This window comes from Pempheris klunzingeri, chromosome 8 (assembly GCF_042242105.1).
Source record: "Pempheris klunzingeri isolate RE-2024b chromosome 8, fPemKlu1.hap1, whole genome shotgun sequence".
NCBI classification, from domain to species: domain Eukaryota; kingdom Metazoa; phylum Chordata; class Actinopteri; order Acropomatiformes; family Pempheridae; genus Pempheris; species Pempheris klunzingeri.
Window position 1 is genome coordinate 24,174,376 of NC_092019.1, and position 13,830 is coordinate 24,188,205.

The 13,830-nt window shown below is 43.4% G+C and overlaps 1 protein-coding gene across 1 annotated transcript in view; it reads right to left on the bottom strand.

Annotated features, from left to right (window-relative positions):
* Positions 1 to 4,471: 4,471 nt before the first annotated feature.
* Positions 4,472 to 13,830, bottom strand: part of thsd7ab (thrombospondin, type I, domain containing 7Ab) — a 125,068-nt gene continuing 115,709 nt past the window's right edge. Inside the window, exons 26-31 of the mRNA XM_070834903.1 lie at positions 12,039 to 12,218; positions 9,797 to 9,898; positions 8,406 to 8,488; positions 7,210 to 7,423; positions 4,830 to 4,917; positions 4,472 to 4,619 (exon numbers count right to left, since the gene is read on the bottom strand). Of these exons, the coding sequence (XP_070691004.1) occupies positions 4,472 to 4,619; positions 4,830 to 4,917; positions 7,210 to 7,423; positions 8,406 to 8,488; positions 9,797 to 9,898; positions 12,039 to 12,218 (815 nt within the window). The remainder of the gene's footprint in view (positions 4,620 to 4,829; positions 4,918 to 7,209; positions 7,424 to 8,405; positions 8,489 to 9,796; positions 9,899 to 12,038; positions 12,219 to 13,830) is intronic.

Here is a 13,830-nt window from a genome sequence, read left to right on the forward strand (position 1 = left end):
CGCTGCAAACATCCGTGTCCCTCACTGTAATGGCGTGATGAAGTGGGTCTATGACAGGTGAAGTGCTCGGCGCAGCGTCTCCCGCAGGACTACATGTCCGTGTCCCCGTCGTAGGCGAGAGTCAGAGGTTTTAGTCGGTTGTTTTGCTGCCTCTGTCTCTGAGGTCTCTTTGGCTTTTTGCTGTGTGAAAAGATTAAAACAGAGTCAGAGTGGCACTTGGAATAATTCCCCCAAAAGCAAACTACAGTGCGAACTGCCACACTTGCTGTGCAGTTACAGCACCTGGCGCTCTGTTTCACTTGTCTCTGTGTAATTATGAAAAACATTCACCGGTTCCCAATTCATTTTCTTTGGCATTATATTCTGGACTTTGCTCAGAAACGCTGTCAAACTGAAGATTGGAACATGGCAGTTTAAAGTTGTTAAAACTAACCACTGATCCAAGGAGACGATGATCACCACTAATGAGTTACCAACCTTTAAACTCTGTTTTTCTTATTGTCTCATGAAAAACACCAAAACCAACCATGTGCTTGTCTCTTTCTGAATCCTTAGACTTCCCTGCTGTTACATTCAGGCCTGTGTGGTAGACGTGTGTTATATCAGCTTTAAAAAAGGCTCGTTTCCTCAAACAGCTGTAGTTTTCACATAATGTTACTCCACCTGTAGTAAATGGTGTATTTGTCAGGGACTATTTTAAGGTACACAATCAGTGCTGTCGTTTGGGGCAGCAGCAGGATGGTGTCTGTCAAATTGACTAGAAATAAACTACAGTGTGTGTGTGTGTGTGTGTGTGAGTGAGTGTGACTCTCTCTGGTGTCAGAGGAAGAAGACGTACCACGCTGTACTTAGTTAGTCGGATCAGTTCATTGTTGGTTTTGGTCTTTTCCAGGGATTTGTTGAAAAAAAAACTAACTTTCAAATCTGAGATGTGTCATTTTCCAAACAGTCAGCAAACCGTAGAACATTTGGACCAAACTGGACTGTTAGAGACCTACAGACTATTCTCCTCCAGTCAGAAAACGTCTGTCTCTCTGTGGTAAAAAAAACTCTGAACGTGGAGGGAGACTTTGTAGACTGATCTATACTACCCATAGTGCTGCTGGAGTTCAAACAGTTTGTTTTCATGGAAAAAGGACACATGCGTCTAGATCTAAAAGCATTAGTAAGTTCATTTGCATGCAAACTGTGCACATGCCAGACATTTTCCACTATCCCTCCAGGGGGAGGGAAAAAACACCTTTAGAGCAAGACGGTATAATTTCTACCTTTGTACTGTCAGCACCACCTTAAATACACGTCTTAGTAATGGCAGGCATTCTCCCATTATACATAATTTTCTACCCACTAGAGAAAAGCTGTGAAAGGCCATAAAGCTAATATTTACTTTGCTCTCTTTTGCATTATCATATTTCGATTGTTCCTGCCTTGTATCTACAGTTTCAGCCACTCATCAGTGCAAGTACAGTCCAATTACCACTTCTGAACATAAAGAACTTCTCCCCAAACTTTCTCCCAAAGCCAGACTACAGAGGCATGTGATGTAATGCTCTCTCCGGAGTATTGAGATGCTTCAAAAGGAATATTCTGGAAAGTTGGTAAAGACTACGAGAAGAGCACCCGGGGGACTTTTCTCTGAATAGTCTCTGTGATGAAGAGCTGACAAAATCACTACCGAGTAAACTCGAAAACATCAGCAAACTTTCAGACAAACAGCACACATAAAATCGTTTTCAGCTCTTTTCTCTGAGGCTTTGGCAAAGTTGTTCGTGTTCACAAGGAGGGAGAGGAGCACTGGAAGGGCAGTTTTCATCATCACCGATCTGCCGCTTACCTGCTCTGGTCATCGTTTTGTCGGTAAAATTCCAGAAAAATACTTTTAAAGAACAAAAAAAGAGCTGAAAGTGACCAACTGTGCAGCTTGTTTTGTCTGACCATCAGTCACACAACCCAAAATACTTTTGTCTCATATCAAATCAAAGAAAATAGTCGCTGGTTAATGTTGATTGACTGAATGATTCCAGCCCTAAGTTCCTACTGAGATACGTGCTTGTCAAAAGCTGAACACAGAGACATCACATCAATATGTTTCATGCGGAAAAGGAATAATGAGCTCTTGATTTTGGCAGGAAATGAAATGGGAGGAAAAATAAAGGGGAGCGTGTTGCCCTACTTCCTCTTTGGGCCACAAGAGGGCAGCGTGGCGCCATGGTAGGTAAACACAGAGGCGTGAAGGCTTAAACTTGATTTGTGGTACAGAAACGAGTCCCTGCAGCAACACTCACGTCTCCTTCGTCTGATCATCTGAGAGTGCTGCTGTACAGCCGGCAGATCTGTACTTTACTACTTTACCGCATGCAAAGCTGTTTAACTACACACTTACACAAACACACTGATGCACCCATGGACCTGGTGTCATCACAGCCCTCCATCTGAGTACAATGTCATGTGCTTGTAGTAAGTTTCCACAGGCTGATGCTCCAGGGTCACCAGAGGACTACTATGCTATGCTAATATGCTAACATATTCTGTTTACACCTCCTGTTTAAAGGGACCCCATACTGATTTTCTTTTTTGCCAATATGATATGTTTTATGATGCGTTTCAGACCTACGTGTCGACATAAATACGACAGAAATCAGTTATTTGCCAGTTGAACTTTCACCTGAGCACATTTAAAGCGATCTGTAAGTTAAAATAAATGTGTTAAAAACTGATTTGTACCAGCCTGAGCATTCAGAGCCAGCCTTTGGTGCTGTTTTAGTTTTTGACTTTTCAGTCGGCAGTGTTGGAAAGTAACTAAGTGCATTTACTGTATGCAGTAAATGCACTTAGACTTAAACTCCACTACATTAACACGACAGCAGCAGTTAACGGCTTCTCTCCGTCTTCTTTTTATAGAAAATACAGCATCAGTTTAGGAACTTTCTGCCCAACCGTATATATATAAAGCAGTGACAGCGTGCTCCACCTCGACCAGCTGCAGCACTGCTCACTTATATTAATGTGATAACAATAAAACAGTAGATTTATAGTAACTGTAGTCACTTTTACTGTTAATATGTAAAGTACACTTGTGCTGTTGCTGCAGGACTTTTGCTTGTAATGGAGTATTTTGCTGCTGTGTATTTCTGCTTCTACTAGAAGGAATGAGATTGCTGATGCCACTCTCGTGTCTGTGGTTAGTTTAGCTTAGCATCAAGAATGGAAGCAGCTTCTTTTATACAGATTTAACCAACAAACATGCTGTGTCTATTAGTGAATTTTAGAGGCGTTAACTGTTGTACTGTTAAAGCCCTCTGGCTGCACTAGGAAGCAAGTTCAACATAGCCGGGCCCTCTTAGCATGAGCTGGCTCAACGAACATAGAGGAAGAATATAAGACTGTTGTTGCAAATAATGCAAGATAGGAATGCTGGCAGAATTACCAAATATATGTATTTTACCACTTAGAGATTCTCAAAGCCTCCCGTTTACTTGTGGCTGCTGCACAGCCAGACCTCTTAAACTTTTAACTTGATGCAGCAGATTGAAACTTTATCCTTGAGAAGTGCATTTAGGTCTGAGTCTGTCTCTGGGAGTTAATATTACAGATTCTCTGCATCACCAGCTGAAAACAATGCATACATTCTGCACTACTGTGTCTGCACAGCTCCCGTTCAGTGGGGTCACTAATGAAGTCTGCATGTGTGTCGTTCCCTCAGCTGAGACTCATAGAGAATATTGTCAGGGAAAGAATCAGCGAAGGGGCTGCTGCATGTTTTCTAAACTGAAACTGTGAACGTGTGCAGCATAAGTTACCATGGCGATCTAGCCAGGTTAAAATGGGACACTGAAAACTTCAGACTCAACATAGCTCGCTAACACATTAACCTTGTTTTGTAGTGCACCCCTTCACTCCAGCAGTTTCCCCCTGCCTTTACTCTTTGTGTGACGCTCAGCTAGGATGAGCCTGGAAACAGCTTCATTCTTAACGTGCAGACGTGGTGAGAGCATTTTTCTGAAAACTATTCCTTTCAGTAAAAGACCTGAGTACTGACTGCACCTGGGAATGGACTGCAGAGAGGAACTGTTCCAGGTAAGATGGTGGTTTGGCTTCTACAGCGCGTGCTACAGCATGTTTAACGAGTTCTAGTGTGAACGCATTCATCGGATACGGGTCACTTTTAAAAGTAGGTATAAACAGAAGACAACAAATTAAATGAAACTCAACTACTGATCAAGTCAAAGACCTTCTATCTAAACGGTTAGAATCAACAGGTGAACTCCTTCTACTTCTCTCTAAAATCTACTTCCGCTAAGAAACTAGTTCCTGGATGGTTTGTCCTCACCTGCACCGGCACGTCACTCAATTATTCAGGCAGTGGCAGGCATGTGACACTTTAGAAGGGGCGGGGGTCACTGGAAAGATCAAGGACTGCAGGTGCTTATACTGGAGGGCGTGTCGGGGGGCTGAACCCTCCCCATCCTCATTAGCTGCTGCTGCTCTCAGGCAGCTCTTGGCAATCGGGACAGGTGTAAATCATCTCATGTGCATTCTGGCCCATCCAGACCGCCGTCCCATTGGCATCAGTCTCTTGGGCCTTAAGAGAGCGATGCACCTTGGCACAGTAGCTGCTGCTCTCGCAAGAGGACGGCATGAAGGGGGGGGGGGAGGCACAAAGGAAACAGAAAAAAAAGGACAAAAAAATGGTGACGTGAGGGTGGCTGGACCACGGGGAGGAGGAGGGGTGGGGGGGCGTTCAACTGAAAGCGGGACGGGAATGAGAAGGGTTTGGTTTAATGGACTGGAATAATGATAAATAGGGGGAATTAAACTCGTCAACTCACCAAGCTAGGTATATCATAGACACTATGAATATGAGGAGCACAAAGGCTCCGGCTGCTACACCATACACCCACATCTTCAGCTTCCCATCTGTGGAGGAGGAGGCTCGTCAGTTTGTGTGTCTGTTTACACTTCAACACGGCGCCAACAGCCGTTAAATGCTGCAACCATTCATTACGTGAGAGCTTCAGAAAACTTGAACACATCGCTACGGTTCTTATTTTCAGTAACATTTCATAATATTTCAGCCCACAGTTCACAGAGGAATTTCACCGATGAAGCTGATACATATAAAATACTTTATGCAGCCTGTTGGTTCTTGAACGCAGATTCGGTGGAAGAAAACAAGACTGTGGAGACGTGGAGGTAACAGCTGGGAATTTTAGAGAAAAGGAGAAATGCTTGAGATTTATTTTTGCTCATATTAAGTACCGTGGTGGGATGTAACTAAGTACGCTGTGTCCATTTTATGGTACTTTATTCTTCTACTGAGACACAAATATTTGGCTTTTCATTCCACTGCATTTATTCGAGGGCTTTAGTTACTAAACACTTGCGTTGTCAGATTTTTAATACGAAATGTAATCAACTAATAATAAATTCCGATGGATTACTATGGAATTAGCTCCTCAGAACTATATACAGTAAAGTCGTTAAATGAGCTAAGCAGCTGCAACATTTAAGTGATGAACACATGAATGCATCAATAATTATAATCCAGTAATACAATATATTATTCTAAAATGGGCCATTATGCAGTTTTGACACTTTAAGCATAGTTTAGTTTTCATACTTTTGCACACAGCAGTATTTAGTATACAGTATTTTAGAGTATTTCTACTCTGTGGTACTGCTACAACTACTCCTAAAATCAAAGATCGGAGTACTTCTGGTACCGTAAAGGCTGAGTTCTCCTCAGTAACAACTATGTGTCTTCTGCAGCTCTTGCCGTGTTGGACGACAGTATCTGATACCTGCCATGAGCAAAAAAAAAAAAAAAGCCTTTCTTGTGACTGAACTTCATAAAGAAGCGCAGCTACACTGACACTGCAGTCGATCCAAAGAACGCAAACTGGTCGTCTGCATTTCCTCTGCAGCGGGTGTGCTGTTCTAAATGTGGAACGCATCATATTATTACTTTGTAGACTCCACAGAACAACAGGATTAACACTATTTTTAATAATTCATAATCATTTAATAATTTCTCTAAAATGCCTCCCCATGGCCTTGTTTCCTTCCACTCTACCTACATTTAAGTGCCAGTACAAACTTGTGAGGATTTTCTTGTTACTTGTTTCATATAATGACATCACACTGTTAACTGTGGCAAACACATGTTTTTCAAATCTTACTGTAATGAAGTATAACAGCAAGAAAAAAACAAGCAAACATTTGGAAGATCAACGATAGATATGCTGCCGTGTGAATGTGGAAGTGGCTGCTCCTGATAGACAGTTACTCAATCTGCTCTGCACTCCTGCGTCCTGAAAGTTTCTGTCGCTGTCACGCGCCATCAGTCGCGACGCTCTGCGCAGATGCGCCTCTCAAATGTTAATGTCCCAGCGGTTCAGATTAGGTAGCGAGGTTGATGCATGCATCAGAGCAGACTGGAGCAGACTGCAAACATGTCTGCTGCATCTTTGTCTTTTAATGTGCCAACTTTTATTTCATGCACAGCTGCAAGTACAAAATGTGTTCAACCTAATGTTAATTAGACCCTGTCGACGCTAAAGCTGTTGTCATGTGAAAACCTCTCAGCTTTATGTCTTCACTTCACCTTGAGGATTTCATGCAGCTCTGCAGGTTGAGAAGGCTGGGCGCTCTTAGTTTGTCTCAGGGAAAAGATTTTTAAATAGAAATAGGGGGCACTAAACAACAGAGAGGCTGTAGTCCAGTGGAAATAAATAAATTAAATACAAGATCCTGAGTCAAATGATTTACTGACCTTCATCTTGGAAGGATTAGTTTGCAATGTGTACAACAGTAATTGTACATATGCAGTCAGCATAGGACATATTTACAGTCATCTTTGGCTGGATCTGTTTTATTTCGACTTGTTTTTGTTAAAGATTGATTATAGTGCCAAAGTAACATTTCCTAGAATATAACCCAAACCACGTCTGCATCCTTCTGACTTCCTCCACATTTATTCTTGGTGGTTTTTGTAATTATGACTTGACAACTGGAAAATAGGAGCCCCTGAAGAGTACATTAAGGCAGCGTTAGTTTCCCCAAACATGACAGTTAAGAGATTAAAAGGTTTTCACTTGACAGCAACAAAACACTTCTTCAGCATTTCTTTACAATGGGATGTATATTGTGTACTTTTTGTGTTTGTAATGGGTTTTTCTTTTTCTCTGTGAAGAGAAGCTGGTTCCTGACCTGGTCCGTAGGGCTGCAGGTACCAGGTCCGCCCGGTGCGTCCAGGCAGGATGGTGGTGGGCAGGGTGGGGTTAATGGCACGACTGGTCTTCACGTCCCCTTTCTTGTCCCCCGCCGTGGGGATCTCCAGGATGGGAATGGGCGCACACTGGTTCAGCTGCCCAGTGGGCGACAGCACCTCTGTGAATCCCTCCTCGCACATGCAAATACCAGCCTGCAGGGGGCAGCGCAGAATCATGTTTGGTACTGTCCACAAAGAGAGCGTCGGGTTGTGTCAGCGAGGAAGTGAACTAATCTAGAGGGTGCTTTGGAAGAGGCCCTGGGCAGTGGTCTAGTAGCGTATACAACATATGACCTGCTAGCGTTGGGTCACCATATGTCCTCAGCAGCAGTGCGCGCTGTCTCCATCTCATTCATTCAATCTAGATAAAAGCATCAGCCTCCAGAAAAAGCGGAACCCTTTCTGTCTGTAAACGGTGTTCATTATCCAGAGAGCTGTTACTGAGCATACTCTCATTGATACAGATGGGATGGACAGAATAATAGAAACACATGTCATTATAACACAACGCAAACAAACAGCACCTTAAAACTACATCCTCCAAAGTGACCTTAAAGTTGAATCAACACCTCGACTAACTCAGCGGAAAGTGAACATTATGTCCCTCATGTTGTTTTAGCTCGGGGTGCCTAATAATCTGGCTACTGAGTGCAGATTTATCAGGCTGGTTCGGGATTGAACCGTGACCTCCGAGGTCCTGAACCCTGGGTCCAAATTTGTTTGTTGTTCGTCAAAGATTCTCAAGCTATGGAAATGGATCAACTTTGAGATTCACCAGCCGCCGTCTCTGGTCATAAACGTTTTTTTTTTTTTTTTTTTCCTTATTTCGTTGCACCACAGTTGAGTGACACTACAGATAAATAGGTTTTACATCTTCATGCTGCTGTCATTTTATTCCCAGCTGCATTACAATCCAATTGTGGCAGCAGCGTGTCACAGCGAGCACAGGGGGCTGCCATTCATCCAGAGGGCCTGTGCTTTCAGGTGTACGTCTTTTCATTGTTTTTATTCTGTTTGCCCCTGTTTTTAACGCGCATCTTTAGAATAATATTTCCCTGAGACGATTTTCTTTTCATTCTTTTTATTTACAGTTGAATTGGGTGATATGAGAACAAAGACTCGCTCGCTCACTCACCTCGCTGCAGAAAGACTTGGGCATGAGACAGGGAGGGTCGCAGGAGCTGTTGTCCCCTGGGGGGTTCATCGGGGGACAACCTCCTGCACGAGAGAAAGCAACAGAATCAAACGGAGTACATGATGTGTTTATAACATCTGATGCTGCTCATGTGGGGATTCTTGAATCCTTAATGTTGAATTCCTGAATCATTGGGTCTCTCTCTAATTAAAGAGTTCGGTCTGGACCTGCTCTTTATGGAAAGCATCTTGAGATAACGCCGTTATGAATTGGCGCTCTATAAATAAATAAAGATTGATTGATTGATTGTTTAGAGGAATGCAGCGGACATCACCTGAGTGTCCTGATAGATGCACTGCTCCTGAGTAACCGGCCTCACGACCTCACAGCGCTTTCATATTTAAAAATATGATCAGTTAAAAAATGAACAGTGTTTTGTTTGTACATTCATCCATTGGAGAAAAAAAAAAAAAAATTCTACAAGTCAATATAACTGATGCAGCCAGGTTTCTTTTTGAAACTATTTTAGGTGAGACCACGTGTCTGCGTGCTGCACAGGGATGAATAGCTGTATAGGCTGCCATCGCCCACCACCTCCGCTTCTTATAGAGAAAAAAATCCCTGTGTTTTCAGGACAGTGTGTTATATTCCTGACACATTGTGTGTAAATTATACCTCCTACATAAAACTGCCACTCACTGATGTAGACTTCGCGCGGAGCTTAAGAGCTGCCGCAACCCTCGGCTTTCTCGCTGTCGTGATCAGTTCAGCTTCACTACTCATCTTTCAAAACAGTCTAGGGCTGAGAACGTTTTGACCCTTTGAATTAAACCAAGCTCTGCGTTCAAACCGCTCGTCGTAATCCCCCCACAGGACGTAACCAGTTCAATCCAAACTGGTAAACAGAAGATTAATCTGTAACAATTTGGCCACACAGGCCAAAAATCTTGAATATAATTCGAGCCTTTTATGACACTGACCTGAATACTGGGTTTTGTATTGAGCATTTTTACTATTTATGGACCAACCCAATCGATACAGAAAATAATCAGCAGATTATTCAATACTGAAAATAATGATTAGTGACACCCGAAAAAGATAAAATCATCCACAAATTCAAAAGAATTAAAAAGGCAAAAATCTGGGTCAAGTCTAGTGAAACCTAATTCTGTGCTTTCCTATCTTTTTAATCAGCTTGAGACACACCCAGATTTATTTTATGACCCCCTTGTGGGGGCCCAAACCACAGGTTGGGAACCACTGGCGAACGGCATACATGGAAAGTCAGTGTTCTTGTTCTCATCGTGCATCTAGCGAAGCAAGCGGACCCAAGCCTAAGAGTCCAGAGACGAGTTAATGCAAGCTCCAGTGTAAGACTCAGAGTTCCTTACCGGTGACATTGAGTCCATCTGAGCGCTGACACCAGACAAGATGGCGGGTGGAGTTCGGACGATTGCTGCTGAACCACTTGTAGTCGTAACATTCGCCCCCTGGGAGCAAAATAAGAAACAACCAACATCTATAAAGACAGTGCAGTGGCAGTCTGTGGTGAGGACCATTAATTATATAAGTGACAGATTAATAAAGCAGCTGCTAAGTTATGGTAGTATAATAGGCTGCTGTCACACAGTATCACTATCAGTGTGTCGTCACAGAGGGGTCTGGTTCAATGTTTTAATCCTCAGTAAGAGCTTTTGCTTAATGACTTTCTATCAATGCTATTATGACTTTATCAATACCTCTATCAGTGCAGTAAATGACCATATTTCCCCACAGAGTCCTGTGTAACCAATCAGCCCAGCCCATTCCGCTAGAATAAATGAACAATTTACCCTTGAACAAAGGAAAGATCTATTCTCCACAGGCCTGAGTACAGTATCACTGCTCCAGTCGATGGCACAGCTCTATCTGCAGCTTTCACGGGACCATTTGTCTGCGGCTGAGACATCTTCACCCTTCATGTTCTTCACTTTTCTCTTTTCTTCCCTTTTTTTTTCCTGCTGTGGAACAGCTGACGGCGTTTTTTCTTTTTCTTTTACAGATGTGTCAAGCTATCATTGAATCACTCACTTCAGCCAGCACTTCCCACCATCTTTTACGAGCAGATTGAAGTTTTACTACTATGGAAACATTTCTCAGAGGACGAGCTGCTCTGGAAACAGAAAAGATGCCGGTAGTTGTGTTAGACCCCCCCGCAATCACAGTTTTTTTGAAACATAACTAAAAGCCTCTGGAAGGGCTGAGAGAGGAGATGGCTGATTTTCAAGCCTGTTAATTTAAAAAGGATTAATTATAATTACGCTGTTACAAATGGATTGCATTTATACAGTGCTTTAATACCAACAGGGTTCACAGTTGTGATGTCTCCGACTGCACGTACAGCTGACAGCCTTATGTTTCACTCAACTGATAACTGATTAAACTTAATATGATGTGTCTTACCTTAGTTTTGCTTTAAAAATAATCTGTACAGCACTTTTTAAAATACAGTGCTTCACATTTAGAATTAAATACAAACATTACCTTCATACCCACATAAACACACATACACACATACTGTAAGATGCAGTATATGCAGACGGTGGTAGCCACTGCTGTCTGGTGGAGAAATGATTTATTCTTCACTAGATAGAACGCTCAATCACTAGTAACATCACATATATTGTATTTCTAAGAGGGACATGGGCCTGATGGAGGCAACAGAATCCCAAAAAACACCTTTCTGACACACAGAAGCCAGCAGAGAGACAACACATGTGCAGAGACAGACGTGTGACACGCAAAGCAGATCTCCAGGCTGGGAATCAAAGTGGTTATGTACTATGTGCCTTAACCATCCCCCCCCCCCCCCCCCCCCCCCCTGTCTTTACTGGTCTTGGCTGGGCCACTCCCCCCCTGATACTATGAAACCAGGTCAGGCTCGTGTAGACTGCTGTGGGGCTGTGTGGTGCAGTAGCCGGGAGAGGTAGAGGATGGTGGGAGGGGAGGGGGGGGCTGCTCTACACACTGAGCCTATGGCTACTGTAGATGTTGAGCTTTGGTGCGGTGGTGATTCACAGCCCACACTACACCTAATGGGTGATTAACATGCCTGGGGAGCTGCAGATACCACAACAATAAATGAGTGCGGGGGTTTCCTCTGTTTGGAGATGTGACTCAAGAAATCCTGTGTGGGAGAACACCAATTGACCCAGTGTACACAGGGAAAAACAAAGTGATAGGAGGAGTTGGTGCTTTTCTTTTTTCCGGGCATGTTTGGGGCTGTGTAACCCCCATCCGATGTTCTCACTGCAGGTTTCTTCTGGTGGGCCAGTTTCCTTTGATGGCCCAACAAACACGTTCAGATGGAAAGACGACTGAATAGCCTGCAGGTATGACCCTGAATCTAAGTGTCTTTCTGTGTCAGCCCTCTGATGCACTCAAGCTCTCCATCCTGTTTCCCTGCCTTCCACCCAGGCCGAGGCTGACCTCAGTCCTCCTTGATCATGCCGATTAGGTAAAGAATGTTTGAGGCTGCTGGCTTGTTGCAGGCTCATTTGCATGCATCGAAAGATCTCCATGCAAAGGGAGTTTGTTCTGCCTGTCAAACTTTGTGGCCGTCAGAATGATGAAGTTATCTTTTCTCTAAAGTATTCTCACCTGTGCAGGGCTGAGACTCCCAGGCCTGATCAGGACAGAGCAGCAGGTTTTCAGGCTCCTGGGCCAACACGGCACGAGACCGGACCTGAACCGAACCGAAGTCCACTCCGGCGCCCTTGACGCAGATGCTGACACATGAGCTCCAGTCTGACCACTCCATCAGGTAGCATTCACCTGCAGGGCCAAAGAGACAGAATACGTCAGGCCCAATATGAAGAAAGTAAAGATATTCTACTCCCAGTTTGCTTTATATCCAGTTTAGATCTCTATCTATAAATCTATAATTCACAAAAACATTATCATAATTCCTCTACATAAGTTCAATTTAAAAGACAGAGTATTAAATTAAATGATTAATCTACATCTCTCTGACATCTTTTCACTGTTACCTGTTCAGTGTGGAACTTTTGAAATAAACTGATGACCTGTGCAAAATTGCTAGGTCTGGCCTCGTGCCATATCACAGATCTTTTAATTTCCTGGACCAGACTCAGATCCTCAGACAGTGTGGCCCTTTCTGAGTCTAAGACTAAAAGGTGAGCAGGTTTTTTTTGCCACCGGGACCCCTGTGCTTTGGAGAGACCTGCCTGAGGAGATTCAGCTGACAGAATCAGCATTATCTCAAGATTTAAATCTACAGTTATTAGATTAGACACATTTTATTTGATTTTTCATCATTCGTTGTCATTGACTTTTACAGAACAAGTTAAGCTATTCAGAAATATTTGCACTGCAGCCTCAGAGTCGGTGTCCTGGTGGAAATCTGATCTTAAGCTCTGGCAGAGATAAAACACTTTTTTTTTTTTTTTCCCTTATTTATCTGTGGATGAGAACAATGTAATCTGGTATGTATGCAGCAGAGATACAGAAAACGTTGGCATCGTAGCGCGTCGTGCTTTGAAGAGTTCCAGGACGAGGAAGGTGCAAGTTCGAGATGCAGGGCGGTTGGTTTTGATCACAGCTGACAAGTGCAGCTCATCAAACAGCAGGGGAAATAGAACATGGGTCAGGGGTGGCAATGCATGAAAGTCTGTGTTAGTGTGTGTGCATGTGTGGATGCCAGAATTCCCAAGATGTCCCCGGTCCTGCACAAGCGGCCCCTTGAATTTCCTCCCAAATCACACCACAGTACCTCCCTGCACAGAGAACTGTCTGAGCTTTTGATTGCCGTTTGATACTTCAGTGCTCCTGCAGTTTGGCAAAAGGGGTTGGATCGACTTGTTATCTAGGCCAGTGCTTCTCAATGTTTTCCATCTCAGGGACCAGCAGACATCTGATGAGTTTTTTTTTTTTCTCTACAAAATGAGAAATCCGCCAGTGGAAACACATGCCACACGCTCTTAAAGTATAAAATGATTTCAAACGGCGGTACTCTTAAACGAGCCGTCGGTTGAAAGAAGGACAGGGAAATGTTCCCCTGTATATCTTAGAAAGATTGAATGATCATTGATGAACCAAAATAGACACACAGCACTTTGGAATGAGCTCCACATTTGTACTTTGTCTTTTGGCAGAAGCAAGTAACAATAATTCTCCCTTCAGGGACCGCTGACACTGAAAATAACAGATTTATATTTAAGCTGCACTGTGTGAAAATACATCCCTCTTATCTGGCTGCATCATAAATTGGGGGTTCAGTTTCCCTTCTGTCCTTATTGAAATGTTGTAAATTTGCCCTACTTACCCAAAGAAAGTACTGATGTTCACTTCCCTGTGTGCAGCACAATGAGGAGGGTGCAGCGTGCGAACATGAAGGGCATTGCTGTTGGAGCAGACACGATGGACA